The sequence below is a fragment of the Hyaena hyaena genome, unplaced genomic scaffold, assembly GCF_003009895.1.
Source record: "Hyaena hyaena isolate Hyena2069 unplaced genomic scaffold, ASM300989v1 scaffold_288, whole genome shotgun sequence".
NCBI classification, from domain to species: Eukaryota; Metazoa; Chordata; class Mammalia; order Carnivora; family Hyaenidae; genus Hyaena; species Hyaena hyaena.
In genome coordinates this window covers 2,154,243-2,169,200 of record NW_024080922.1, presented here as the reverse complement: position 1 = coordinate 2,169,200, position 14,958 = coordinate 2,154,243, and the positions used below count along the sequence as shown (strand labels likewise).

Genomic DNA, 14,958 nt, shown 5'->3' with positions numbered 1-14,958 from the left:
CACAAGAGGTCTCTCAGCTGATGTTAAATTTGGAATATTCTATTTACATCAAGACAACGGAAAAGCCACCATACTTACTTTTCAATAACAATGTTGGCTGCACAATCGTGGCCGAGATTTTCTACGTAGGTCTGCACATCCTGAATAAGTCTTCCCATAAGAAATAGTTGACAAAGAACAGGTTTTAGAGAGGAAAATATTGAAATTCAAAGTTCAAAGTTAATTAATGCTTTTAATTAATTTTATTTAATTTAATTAATTAAATTAAATTTTCTACGTAGGTCTGCACATCCTGAATAAGTCTTCCCATAAGAAATAGTTGACAAAGAACAGGTTTTAGAGAGGAAAATATTGAAATTCAAAGTTCAAAGTTAATTAATGCTTTTAATTAATTTTATTTAATTTAATTAATTAAATTAAATTTAATTAATGCTTTATATTCTTCTAATTGAAAGCCTCAAAATAAAGGCATAATTTTCTCAAGTAGGTACTTAACAGAAATCAAGACAGGTTGAAATAACGTTATCTTTTACCTTTGATCACGCCTAAACACGGTTCCAAATATACATGCCTCGAAGACAAGTTCGCTGTAATTTTTAGCACTTGATAAAGACACTTGGTACACATCTGAAGCAGAAAATACCCAAGATTTGCAGCAATAACTTATCAGTGTATTGAAGACTCCAGTTTTTATAGCAGACATTTCAATTATCTTGTACATAATCTGGAATGAAATACAATAGTCATTTTATTCTTTGGCCCATTTTGTTTAAAAAAACTGTTGCTAAAAAAACTTGTTTGAAGGCTTCCACTGACAGTTTCAACATAACCACAGAGTATAAAAACCTAAGAATTCTTTATCGTTAGTCTTTCAAGATGATCAATAATCCCAGAATGCTAATTTTTCATTTCTTAATAATAAGAGTAAATACAATTTCACTGATAGTGACATTCTCCCAGGATTCTCCAAGGGTAAAAAAAAAAACTGCCCAAAGTAATGGAATGAAAGAGAGAAAAATGTCTCACCCTTTACATTTTCAGTTTCCTTTGCATTCTGCCACAGCCCCTTCTCTGGGGCAGCAGAAGCCCGGTCCCCAGGTGTGTGCTGTGGGGCAGGCATGGACAGAGAGGCAGACACGAGGTCTACACGAGTTCCCAAACACGCCATCCTTCCACCACCTTACGTCCGCTGGTGCGTACCAGTGGTGGCAAGCGCAAGTGCCTTCAGGAACCAAAGAGCCCCCCCTTTTTAATTAATTAATTAATTAATTTTTTATTTATTTCTAGGGGGGAGAGAGAGAGAGAGAGACAGTGTGAGCAGGGGAGGGTCAGAGAGAGAGGGAGATACAGACTCTGAAGTAGGCTCCAGGCTCTGAGCTGGCAGTCAGCACAGAGCCCGACGCGGGGCTCGAACCCACGAATTGCGAGATCATGACCTAAGCGAAAGTCGGACACTTAACCGACTAAGCCACCCAGGCGCCCCATAAAGAGCCCTTTTGATACGGTATGTTCAGAGAAACACTTCTCTGTACAAGAAAAGCAACAGCATGAATGTGGTAACAGATTGGCCCCTGCCGTCTGCCTCTGGTCCCCAGGATGGTCAAGGACTGGTTGTGGGGGGAAGAAACGCAAGGGGCGTGCCCTATGTGGACGGGCGGCTCCTAGGAATGGCCAGTGTGGCCACGTCATCCGATTTTCCAGCATTCCAAGAGAAGGGAAATACAGATTTGCATGTAAATTTCCTAATTCTTAAAAGTTGGCAATTTATTAAAAATATTTTAAGCACTATAGGAATCAAAGTGAGTTTCTATGGCACGTGTGGTTCACAGGCTACCCTTCTGCTCATACTCTTACATCTAACAGAGCTTGGTCTTACTTGTGACAGGAGGGTTCAAAATACACACTGCCGGAATGGATACCTAAGAGCAAATCTAGTATGTGATTACTAATAACAACTCTTTCTTTCCTCCTGTGCTGCAGGGCACACAAATTAAGAAGCAAAGAAAAAGTTACTTCCTTTCAATCTAAAATAGTCAAATTCATAGAAACAGAAAGTAGAATGGTGGTTACCAGGGGCCGGGGAGGGAGAGAAGGGCAGCTGTTTAATGGGTACAGAGTTTCAGTTCAAGTTCAACAAGTTCTGGAGACCTGTTACAACAGCCTAAACATACTTTACTGAACTTAAAAAATGATTAAGATGGTACATTTTAGGGGCGCCTGGGTTGGCCACTTGGTTAAGTGTCTGACTTAGGCCACAATCTCACTGTTTGTGGGTTTGAGCCCCGCATCGGGCTGACAGCTCAGAGTCTGGAGCCTGCTTCAGATTCATGTCTTTCTCTCTCTGCCCCTCCCCTACTTGTGCTCTGTCTCTCTCAAAAATAGAAATGTTAAAAATTTTTTAAATGGTACATTTTACATTATGTATTTTTACCCCAGTGTAAAAAAAGTTACCTCTTTTATTTTGAAGTACGCCTGGCCCTTGATTTTTGCAGCAATGGTAAGAACTTTGGTATTAAAAACAAATTGAACAAAAGCTTTTAAATTAGACCAGAATATCAGCTGAGTGTTGCTTAACGCAGATATAACTTTCCAAGCCATGTCAAAAGACTCTACGCAGAGGGATTCAGAGGAGGTCAAAAGCTGATAGGAAAAAAAAGAAATACGGAATTATCACTTAGTTTCAGAAACCGCTCTCTGTTCCTGTAGCCGTTCTTCATTCGCGGTCTCAGCCCCTCTCACCTTGGGAACCAGAATGTTCATGCAGCGGAACACGGGCAAGACCTGGTCCGAAGGCAGGACCGTCAGGGCTTCGAGAGCGGACTGCAGGGTCCGCGCTGGCATGTGGACCGCAGGCAGGATGGGTTCCGGAATTTCGCCCTCTGCGGTTGGTATCAGGGTGTGATACTTTTTCAGCAAGAAAGACAGGCAGACCCACTGATCATGGATATATCGTGCAACGATTTTCCCCCAACCTTGGGAAGATGAGGATTCTTCACGAAGACTGAAATGAAAGATCGCGTCACTACCCCAGGCCTCGGCCAGTCCGGGTTGGCTGCTTCTGCATGCAGGGCACTATCCTCGCGAGGAGAGAAATTCAACAGTCATGGATCAAGCAGCCTGTCTACCTTTGAAAAGCAAGGGAACCACATAAACCTCAGTTTTCTAACTACTCTGAAGGCAGGAATTTTCATTCACCTTAAGGGGATTCACTGAAAACATGCAGTCAAGTCTGTGGGTTTCCAGGAATAGAGACGCATCGTGGGATAACAGGGGCCCGTCCTGACCGCGGCCTCATGTCCAAACTTCCAGCCCCTGTCAGTAAGGCCAGGAGATCCCTCATTATCTCAATGACTAGCAACAAAAATGAACTCACAAAGATGAGCAGAAAGATGTCTTTCCCATAGCAGCTGTCCCCCAGGGTGAACGCACCTGCTCTCCACCTCTGTGTGGGGCTTCCGCAGCGTGTGGTTGAGCGGGAGAGCGAAGACGAAGCTCTCCATAGGCCCGGCCTCCTCCAGAGGGTTGGGCTGCAGTTCCGGAGTCCGATCGCTGGCCTCACACACCAGGGCCAGGGCAGCCATACTCACGGCTCTCTGAACCTGCGTGCCCAGCGTGGGCTCCTGAGGGGGAAACGGAGCAGTCTTACTTCACGGAAGCCAGTCTCCCCCGGTCTGGCTGGGAGCCCCGCCTGAGGACGCCTGGCACCCCCCGGTCCCCCTCCCGGCTCCTGCACGTCGCTGAGGCAACGAGGAGACCCGCCACCATGCATCAGTCAGCTTCGCCGCTTCCTTACAGATGGGCGGCGAGCAAATGTAAGGTGGCAATAAAAATTCAGCAGTTCCGACTAAGGAGACGGCTTGATCTCTTCGGTTTGGGGGTGGGTTCCTGAAAGCAGGCCCATGGCAGAGGAGCCGCACACAGAGCCCGCGAGTGTACGTGGAGCAGGACTTCTCGGTCTTTGCCCTACTCACAGAAGCGTCTGGATGTGTCTCTAGTGAGTTCTACTTTAACTGTCTGGCTGGAGCGTGTGCAGGAAACACGGCCCCAGGCACACACGTAAGTAATTCCTGCGCTCCGCTGTAAGCTGCCTCGGGACGGGGGACACAGCACGGCAGTTAAGAGCTACTCATGAACCACGGGGACGAGGTCTGAATCCCGGCTCTGAACTCAGTGCCGGTTTGGCCGTGGACATGCTGCACCTTAGTTTTCTCACCTGTAACATGGGGATGATAACAGAGTGCACCCCACAGCGTTACGGTGAAGGTTAAATAGAGGATTTCATGGGAAGCACTTGAAACTACACAGGAAGCAGGAGCACAAAGGAAGGAAACCAGGACAGCCCGGCGTCACACTTAGGAAATCCATAGCCTCTACCACAGAGGCCAGGAGCGCAGGCCAGAACCTAACGCACTGAAGCAGCTGCACCGAGTCTGAAAGGGTGCTCCCAAGTACCGCCACCGCGGGAGGACCCCTCATGCCATGCCTTCCCTTCCCAACCCCCCGTAAAATAAATCCAGTGTCTCTATGGATAAATGTTACACAGCAACACTGTCCACGCAAGAGGTAAAGTTCAGTGTTACTTTTAGCCAATATGGCCTTATTACCCTTAACATAATTGAGTTACTAAAACAAGCCGTCTTTAAGAACCGCTGCGATATGGTTCAGGATTTCGGTGTATGTTCTAGGCTCATGAAGTCCTTTCACAGCGCTGATATGTTAATACATACTAGACAGGATGCTGACGTAGTGACCAGGCCTCCTTATCATTTTCTTGTGGGACAGTTCTTAAAAACGATCTTTAATAACTAGATTATTACAGCAAGCATGTACATTCTGTTTTATTTAACAGCCTGGGCTTTCTGCGTGCCAGGCACTGTTCTGAAGTGTTAATGTGTATGAGCTCACTGTACTTCTCATTATCAACCCTGTAACCCTCATTTTGTGGGGGTGGTAAATGAGGCACAGAGAGGTTAGGTAACTTCCTCCAGGTCACACAAGGTTAAAAGCAGGATCCACATCCAGGAAGTCTTAACTCCTGTGCTCATAACCACTATGCCTTTTATGCCATGTTTAAGAAAAGCTTCTAGGTACTAAAACCTAGAGGAAAAGACACATACGCATAAGTTATTCCAAAAATAAGACAGAGATAAACACTACAATGGAGGCATAAAGAACAACAGACAAATGAATGAGACACTGACCCAAGTTGGGCCCTAAAGGATTGCGTGGATTACTGACAAGCACACACTGGAGGGGAAGGCACTGTCAGTGGAAGGAGCAGACAGAAGGAAAGCCTAGATGGGGAAGGATGCGGCGTGTGCTTGTCATCCATGAAGCTCTATGAAATGGCCTAGCGTGACTGCAGCAAAATGGCACTGGTTGGGGGAGGTAAGAGGGAGGCAGTGTAAGACCGGGGCAGAAAACAAAGAGCCAAGGATGGGGGCTGCTGCATGTGTAAGTACACATTATATGTTATATGCCACATATCAGCTATTATGTATGTTATATGTCACATGTTACATTACATATATTTAGACACATTAAAGTGTCCTTTATTGGTATGTGGGCAAAGATTCAGTGCAAATCCACAATCTGTATCTAAATGGTTTTAAGACTGAAGTCACCACGCCTTTGTTATATACCTAAGATTAGGGCAGGAGTCTCCATCTTCATCACATATTATGAACAAAGGATACTATTTTAAAATTAAATTTCAGCCAGTGGTTTTCATGTCAGAATATTGTGCGATAATCAAATATGTATTCTACACATGCCTCATTCAATCGAACTAGACATTTTGAATCGAAGATTACCTGTCCACGGTCCATCTCCTGAAGGTGCCGAATGGATGCATTTTTCAAAGGAGACATGATTCTCCAAATGGGGTTGCCTCTTTTCCACCCAACTCTCAAATGGAGATTTATAAGCTCAGTTAATACCATCAGGTATAAATGGCAACGATCCAGGTCTGAAACCTAAGACAAACAATAAACCACATTAACACGCAGGGCCCGTTATTTTCACACAACTATGAGACTTCAGACAGGAAATCAGTGACCTTATTCAAATGCAGTAACACAAAGTATTAATGACAGATAAAGTCACCTCCTCCAAGAAGCCCTCCATAGTCTCCCCACGCAGAGCTGAGGACTGACTTCCCCGCACTGACACGGCAACTACACTTGACTTGACCGGAGCACATGTCACTGTGTACACCTCTGGCTTGCACCCTGGTCGTGAAACCCTGGAAGGCAGTGACTGTGTCCCACCAACTCATGAATCCCAGGGCCAGCATAAATACTAGCAGTTAGAACAACGAAGCGGCCTTTGTTTCGGGCAGATTACAACGCTCCGTTCTTACTAGGAAGGCCGCAGTCCCCCTTTCCTAAGTCGGTGACTGAGTCTCAGAGAGGACACACAGCTCACCCGGCATCTCGGGACTGGTGTATAGCAGAGGCGGAGCTGAACGCAGGCCTTTGGGACTTGCAGACATGGTTCAGTCCAGCTCCACCACCCACCGGCTTTGTGACCTAACCTCTGTGGATTCCTCATCCGACAGATGTGGAGGGTAAGGTCCATCTGTCACAGGGGTTTTGGAAGAGTGGAGAGAAAGCAGGCAAGTGGACTAGCTCTGGATGGGGGCCCCGATTATTATTAGCATGCTAAGTACTAACAATATCCTCGGAGGTCTTCCAGGACACCAGGAAGCACAGAATTCATCCATTTAATCAGTGGTTACTGAGCAACCGCACGTGAGGCACCCCGCCAAGCGCCAGGACGCCGGGCAGACAGCAAGTAACGGCTGCAGGACCCGGTGGGGGCTGGACACTGGCGGGGAGACTGAGGGCAGGGTGCTGGGGAGGGTTCCCTGAGTGTGAGGCTGGAGAAACTGGCTAGATGGTGGTACATTCACCGGGAAGGGAACTGTGAGGGGCTCGGCTCTGAGTGGCTCAAGTGCGAGAGATGCAACTCGAGCCGTTAAAGAGCACGAGGCTGACAGGGAGGAAGGCTGGGAAGAGCAGCTCACAGTGGAGACGGAGCTGTAGGGTCTCTGGCTTGGCTGAAGCCGGGGGCACAGCTAAGAGCACCTCCCTCAAACAGAGCGTGAGAAAAGGGCCTGGGCCTCCCTTATAGAAGCGCCAACGTTCAAGTCTATCTAGCAGAGAGCGGACGCTCCAACAGAAGTGGGGGCGATGGCAGAGATGCGGCCACACCAGGACGGGAAGGGGTCACCGACGCTAAGGACAGCTGGTGTTCCCACAGGGGAGTGGCTGATGTGTCCGGTGGGGCTGAGGACTCAACAAAACTATGATATGAAAAGCTCCCGTTTGGTTTATGACAACTTTACAGACGGCTGTTCCTGTGTCACGACAGAGGCAGAAACCAGAGAAATGGAGCTGCAGGGCAGGTTTACAGACAAGCTGACAAAGAGAAGAAGGCCGGAGGGGCCGTGGGATTGAGAGGGTCTTTAAGATGTGGGGCTCCTAAAGCTGTCTCAATGCTCATGAAAAAAATCCAGGAGACAAGGAGAGGCTGAAAATGGGGGAGTTGGGGGAGAAGAGAGGAGAGCTGGGTCAGCAGTAAGGTCCTTGAGTAGATTGGAAAGGGCCCACCGCTGTGCTCTGCAGGAACCAGAGAAGGCGGGAGATGGGTTCAGGTGTGGTGGCTGCTGCTGGTCCCCAATGTTGGGGGTGGGAGAGTGTGCTGGGGGGGGGGGTCCTCCCTCGCTCCGATTCTGTGGCCTCGTGGAGGCAGCTTGAAGTAGCCATGGAAACTGATACGACACTAAAGATCAGGCCTTTTTTTCCTGAGAGCTGGTCATTAAATAAGATCACATTAATCCTTCCCCCTTTTTCTTTTAAAAGATTATTTATTCTGAGAGAGAGAGACATAGTGCGAGTGGGGGAGGGGCAGAGAGAGAGCAAGAGACAGAGAAAGAATGAGAGAGAGAGAGAGAGAGAGAGAGAGAGAGAGAGAGAGAATCCCAAGCAGGCTCTGTGCTGACAGCGCAGAGCCCAACTCAGGGCTTGAACTCATGGAACCATGAGATCATGACCTGAGCGGAACCAAGAGTCAGATGCATAACCGACTGAGCCACCCAGGCGCCCCTAATCCTTCCCCTTTAAATTTAGCTTTAAATTCCAAACAGACCAAAACAGTTATGTTCTCTACTGGATACATGGAGGCTCATTATACTTCTTTCGTGTATGTCTGAAAATCTCCCTAACAGGAAGATAATGTAATACTGATGGTAACAAAATGATATTGACACAAAACCAATCCAAAGAGTTGCTTCTTTATGAAACGCCTTCTTGGAAAGTAGGTGTAGCAAGGCCACTATGAAGAAGTGCTTACTACGAACAAAGCTAACCGCCCCCCACACCAACGGACTTCTCCATATATCCTCGCCTTCCTGTCGTAACAGCTCAGGTCTTTCCATCTAAAACTTGCCTTTCTGTATTTTCACACTTGCTCACAAGGCTTTCAAATGTACCTAACTGAGTATTCTAATAAAAGTTAAAAATAAGCATACTTTCACACTTTATTCACAATCTAGTGATTCTAAAGCTTCGACATTTGTCCCTAGAGATTTCAACCAAAAAAAAAAAAATTAAGAATAAGCATTTATGTATGAATTGGTATTTTCAAAATATTCTTGAAGAAAAAGGAAAACTTTATTTTCTTTCTTTTTTTAAATTCTAGTATAGTTAACATTTAGTGTTGTATTCGTTTCAGGTGTTATTTTACTCAGCTGTTCTAGAAGGAACAAAGTCTGTGGAGAATAGAGACAGAGAAGATAAGGACATTTACCTCAGACCGACTGTTATCTACTCTGTGTTTCAGAATCACTTACGGAGCTTTAGAAACATCCATGTACTATATTACCTGGTCCTGCCCCAAACGTCCCAAATCAGAATCTCTGAACACCAGGACCAAAGACATATTGAATATGCTAAATATTTCAGATACGTTATGCCATGCAAAACTCTCTAGCCCCTGGGAAGTAGATGTATTATCTCCATTTTGCAGATGAGGAAACTGAGGCTCAGAAAAGCTATGTAACTTTTCCAAGGCCTCGTTTATGACACAGATGGAATGTAAGGAGGAGACTCCCAAGCTTATGTTTTTTTCTGCTTCCTAAGGGGTCTTCCCTGGAAACTATCATATTAATTTTCTCCTCAATTTAATACAGTGCCTGCCAGTAAGTAATCACTCAAAAATTGATGAAAAGAATGAAAAGTTACTCCCGGAAATACTCACAGTACTTAGTTCATTCATAGTAAGCCGTCGGAGAATAAATTCGGAAATGCTCTCCGTTGTGGACAAGACAAAGTTCTGAAGAAGAGTAAACACCTCATCTGTACTGGGAAAAAAGCATGCAACGTAAGTCCCTTGGTGCAAAATACGCCAGATTTTCTAGTAAAAGTACATCTATGTTAAGCATATGAGCGAATCACTTACCAAAACTGAATTCCAAGAGTACAAGAGTCATTAGTATTATGGGGAATTCTGTAATTCACCTTAAAAGTCATTTAGGAGTTTTAGTTCTGGGTGAGGTGGAAAAGGGACTCACCACCCTCTCTCACAATAAAACCCAGACTGAATACCTGAGTGACTATGTGGAGACTCTAAAAGGCAAAAAGTAGTGGGCGGATTCAGGAAGCAGTAACACCCAATAGCATTGACCTTGGTCTTCCTGCAGACTGGAACAGCATGCAGGAACAGTCAAAGCAGGCAGCAGGATGGGCCCCAACTTTCTCACTGGGAGAACGACAAAGGGAGAACCCCTGAGAAGCAGACAATGAGTCCCTAGGAGATTCCAGAGAGAGAGAGGTGCTCAGGAAAATGGCCCCAGAAAGTGATCTGTTATCTGCTGGGCTCTCCCGCAGCTGCCATGCATGGACCTGCTACTAAGCAGCATCCCAGAGACTTTTGGAACTCAACTAACAGAGATACAGCTGCCCACGTCCCCGACTGGCCACTGGGTAGATCACATGTCAAGGTCAAGACCACACTATGAAGGATTGGAAAACAAAAAGGACAGCAGAACCAACACGCACAGAAGTTGAAACATCAGGAATTGGGGCCGAACCCGAAGCCCACTGAGGTCTACACAAGAATATCAATGTTCTCCACAGGATGTAAGCAAGACCCAGAGTCTCATAACACAATATTCAAAATATCTAGGATCCAATCCAAAATAACAGGGCCCATGAAGCATCAGAAAACTTCTACCTCTCGGAGGAAAAGACAATCTACAAAAGCCAATGAGATGGTGAGACTCTAGAATAATCTGACAAAGACTCCCAAGCAGCTAATGATAAAATGCCTCAACGATCAATCAATACGCTCTCTGGAAACATGTGAAAATAGAAAGTCTCAGCAAAGAAACAGAAGATACACAAAAACCAAGTAGGAATTTTGTAACTGGAAAGTACAAATACTGAAAATTTAAAAACTCACTGGATAGGAACAATAACAGAAAGGAGAGGCAAGAAAGAGGAATTTGTGAACTTGAAAATAGATCAATAAAATAAAATAAATCATATAAGAGTATAACCAAACTGCTGAAAACTAATGACAAAGAAACAACCTTCAAAGCAGAGAAAAACAGTGTTATTACCTAGGCAAAGAACACTTTGAATTACCACAGAATTCTAATGGTAGCCAGAAGCAAATGGAGTATTTTTTTTTTTTTAATGTTTTATTTATTTCTAGGAGAGAGAGAGACAGCGTGAGCAGGGGAGGGTCAGAGAGAGAGAGGGAGTGACAGACTGAAACAGGCTCCAGGCTCTGAGCTGGCAGTCAGCACAGAGCCCGACGCGGGGCTCGAACCCACGAACCGCGAGATCATGACCTAAGCGAAAGTCGGACGCTTAACCGACTAAGCCACCCAGGCGCCCCAAGCAAATGGAGTATTTTTAAATTGCTGAAAGAAAAGACCCATCAAACCAGAATTTTATATCCAGCAAAATATTTCTCAAGAGGCGAAATAAAGACATTCTCAGATGAAGGAAAACTAAGAATTCACTGCCAGAAAAACTGTTCCAAAAGAAATGCTAAAAGCTGTTTTTTTAAACACAAAGTATACGATGCCCCAGGAAAACATGGGGCATCAGGGATGAAAGAAAAGCAAAAGAAACCACAAACATCTAGGTAAATACAATAGGTACTTCTCTTGACATTTTAAAAATCTCTTTGATGGGTGAAAGCAAAAAATTCAAACATTGTCTGGTAGTTTTCAGTAAATGCAGACATAAGACAACCATAATACATGGGGGGAGGGCAAAGGAGTCCATAGGTGGCAAAGTTTCTATATTAATTTCAAGTGGTAGAACATTAATTCTCAACAGACTGTTAGGTATGTACACTGTAATCCCTAGAGCAATCACACACAAACACACACACAATGCTTTAGACATTTAGTAAAAAACACAATGAATAAATTAAAATGGAATATGAAGTAATGTTCAAACTGCCCAAAACAAGCCAAAGAAGGACAGAAATGAAAAACAGGAAATAAACAGAATGCAAAAAATAAAATGACAGACCTAAACCCAAACATATATGTAATCCTATTAAATGTGAATAATCTATGCCAATTAAAAGACAGTGTCAGAATGGATAAAAAATCATGACATATTCTGTCTGTAAGAAATTCACTTCAAATAAATGATCCAAATAGAATAAAGGTAAAAGAGCCAGGGAATAATAATATGCAAATTCTAATCAGAAGAGGAAGTAGGAATGGTTATATTACTACCAGGCAAACTAGATTTGAGAGTAGAGGAAATAACCAGGGATAAAAAGGGACAATACATACTGAGAAAAGAGTCAACTTACCAGGAAAACACTACCCTACACATAAACACATACGCACCTAACAACAGAACTGCAAAATACAGGAAGCTAAACCAACAGAACTAGAAAAGAGACAAATTCAAATTCAGACCTGGAGACTCCAGCACTCTCCTCTCAGTAACAGAGGAAACAGATACATCAAGTATATCAACCTGAAATGCACCACAAAAGTCTTGGATCTGACATTTATAGGACACTCCACCCAACAACAGCAGGATACATATTCTTTCCAGGTGCATATGGAACAGTAGCCAAGACAGACCATATTCTAGATCATAAAACAAACCTTAATGAAGTCGTTAAAACTGAAAGCATACAAAGTATTCTCTCTGACTAGAGTAAAAACAACAGAAAGATAATAAGAAAATCTCCGAACACATTTCTCAGTGATTCACAAATAAAAGAGAGTTTCAAGAAAAGTTAGAAAATACTTTGCACTGAAATACAACACACCGAAAGTTTTGGGAATGTAGTTAAAGCAAAACTTAAAAAAAAGATTATAGCATTAGAGGTCATTTTCAAAAAGATCTAAAATCAATAACCTAAATGTCCATCTTAACTTTGTTAAATAGGTGAAACAAACCAAAAACAAGCACACAGAAGCAAACAAACAAAAAAACAGAAAAGAAATTGGAAAAAAAAAAATCAATAAGGGTGCCTGGGTGGCTCAGCTGGTTAAGTATCCAACTCTTGGATTTCGGCTCAGGTCATGATCTCAGGTTTTTGAGTTGGAGCCCCATGTCAGGCTCTGTGCTGATAGCATGGAGCCTGCTTGGGATTGTCTCCTTCTTTCTCTGCCCCTCTTCCACCTGCTCCCACTTGATACTTAACTGAATGAGCCACCCATGGGCCCCAAATTTAAATAATTTTAAACAAAGGGTGCTTCAGTGCTCAGTCAGTTGAGTCAGATTCTTGATTATGGCTCAGGTCATGATCCCAGGATTGTGGGATCAAGTCCACATCGGGCTCTCCACTGACATCGAGGAGCCTACTTGGGATTCTCTCTCCCTCTCTGCTCTCTTCCATTGCACTACCCTCTCTTTCTCTCTCAAAAATAAGTAAACTTTAAGTAAATAATTTTAAACACAGTAAGTCAAAGTTGCCCCAAACAGCATACTGCCAAGCCTCAATCTCACCTGCCCACAGTAAGTCTACCTAGGTATCTGACTTTACCCTTATTTCTTCACTGCCCCTAGTACTGGTAATTAATTCCCAGACTGTCTCCTCATTTATAAAATGGAAATAACTATTTTCTATTTTCCTCTTCCTTCATAAAAGAAATCTTTCAGGATTAAGATCTATTTACAGTTAATTAAGCTTGATATGGTTTGCCAATCACATGGAAGCCAACAGCTATCAAAATTAGATAGGTATTTCCTGGGCTTCTACTGGGTGACATAAAGAGATGCCTGGGGTATAACAGAACACTGACATTCTGCGGGAAAGAATATGAAGCAGGTACACATTTCGGGATACAAAATTGAAAGAAAGGCACTTCCCGTGATCTTATAAAGCTGAGTGTGCATGTACCCTAGGAACCAGTACACACGCTGGAGGGACTCACACACAGGCCCAGACGACATGCAGACACGTGTTGGTGGCAGCACACACGTGACTGTAATTAACTACCCTCCAACGTCTAGCACTAAGAAAATGCATAAATAGCAGTGTCATCGGATGACAGATGACACAAAAGGGAAAATAATGAAGTCTAACAAAGGACGTGGCTGAAGCTTAGAAACACATGAAGTGGGAAAAGTTACAGAAGCCTTCCAACAGTGAAGCGACATTTCCTGTAGAGCTCAAAAGCAGGGAAACTGGACAGTACATTGCTGAGGAGTATCTATAGACAAAGTCAAACCATTTTTTAAAGCACTTGGAAGTGATAAAGACAAAGATAAAGTCAAAATAAGGAGGCAAAGGAGGGGACTGGGGAGTAACAAGTAAACTCATTCTCAGGTTGGGTAATAAGTTCACGGATGTCTGATTATTGGGCTTCGTAACTTACATATAATGTCACACACTCGTGCGTGTGTCAAATATCACAATTTTCCAAATGGCGCCTTGACCCAGCCCTGCACTTGAAAGCACTAAGCTTAGTAAAAACAGTCGAGACGTGTCAAATGAACCCAAATTTATGCCCTTCCCGAGCTGAAAATCTTGTAAAAAGTTCCTGTGAGATGTGTACAGCATTTGGTTCTGCTGCCGGTATCAAAAATATCAGAATTTGGAAACTGGCTTTAAAAGTTCACAAGTATGCATTAAAATTGAATCCTGTCACTGTTATCCTCAGGCTTAGACTCACACCAATGCTTCTTTCAGATTTTCACACAGCAATTCCTAAAATGCCAAGTGAAACTGGCGAGAACAGATTGGGAATCAAGGCACATCCATAAATATTCTTGTCTCTAGTGTCCGTGGGTTTTCAGATACTGTTTTACATGTATCTTTGTTTAAGGAGAGAAGAACTCGATGCTTCCACTACCACTATACTTTCTGTATGAAGTATTTTCTACTTAAAAGGTACTTTAGAGGGACGCCTAGGTGGCTCAGTCAGTTAAGCATCGGACTTTAGCTCAGGTCATGATCTCATGGTTCCTGGATTCAAGCCCCACGTGGGGCTCTGTGCTGACAGCCCAGAGCCTGGAGCCTGCTTCAGATTCTGTGTCTCCCTCTCTCTCTGCCCCTCCCGTTCATGCTTTCTCTCTTTCAAAAATAAATAAAGATTTAAAAAAAAAGGTACTTAGAGACCAATGCATTTAAAAACAAGTCATTATAAAATGACTGCCATTCTTGTGCTTTAATTTCTGCAACATCTAGCATAGTGGCCGTTAGAAAGGGATCTTGCTGAAACGTGTATGGAATAGGGATCATTTTCACGGTCTGGAAATCAATGAGTGAGCATAAATGGGGAAAAAAAAAAAGACAAGCAAAGAAGATGACCTTGTAACAGCAACAGTAACCAGCACGCGTAAAGGCTCTGTCGTCAGCTCCATGAGCGCAGGGGCCCTGCCTCTTCACTGCTGGATACCGGCATCACCGGGAAATACTCAGTCGATATCTGCTATATGCATGAAGCAACCCTTTTATTTCAAA

General features: G+C 43.9%; 1 protein-coding gene across 1 annotated transcript in view; it reads right to left on the bottom strand.

The window, feature by feature from the left end:
- Positions 1–259: 259 nt before the first annotated feature.
- TARBP1 (TAR (HIV-1) RNA binding protein 1) overlaps positions 260–14,958 on the bottom strand; it is a 45,402-nt gene continuing 30,703 nt past the window's right edge. Inside the window, exons 13-19 of the mRNA XM_039247184.1 lie at positions 9,262–9,359; positions 5,814–5,975; positions 3,430–3,620; positions 2,740–3,001; positions 2,452–2,640; positions 534–724; positions 260–302 (exon numbers count right to left, since the gene is read on the bottom strand). Of these exons, the coding sequence (XP_039103115.1) occupies positions 260–302; positions 534–724; positions 2,452–2,640; positions 2,740–3,001; positions 3,430–3,620; positions 5,814–5,975; positions 9,262–9,359 (1,136 nt within the window). The remainder of the gene's footprint in view (positions 303–533; positions 725–2,451; positions 2,641–2,739; positions 3,002–3,429; positions 3,621–5,813; positions 5,976–9,261; positions 9,360–14,958) is intronic.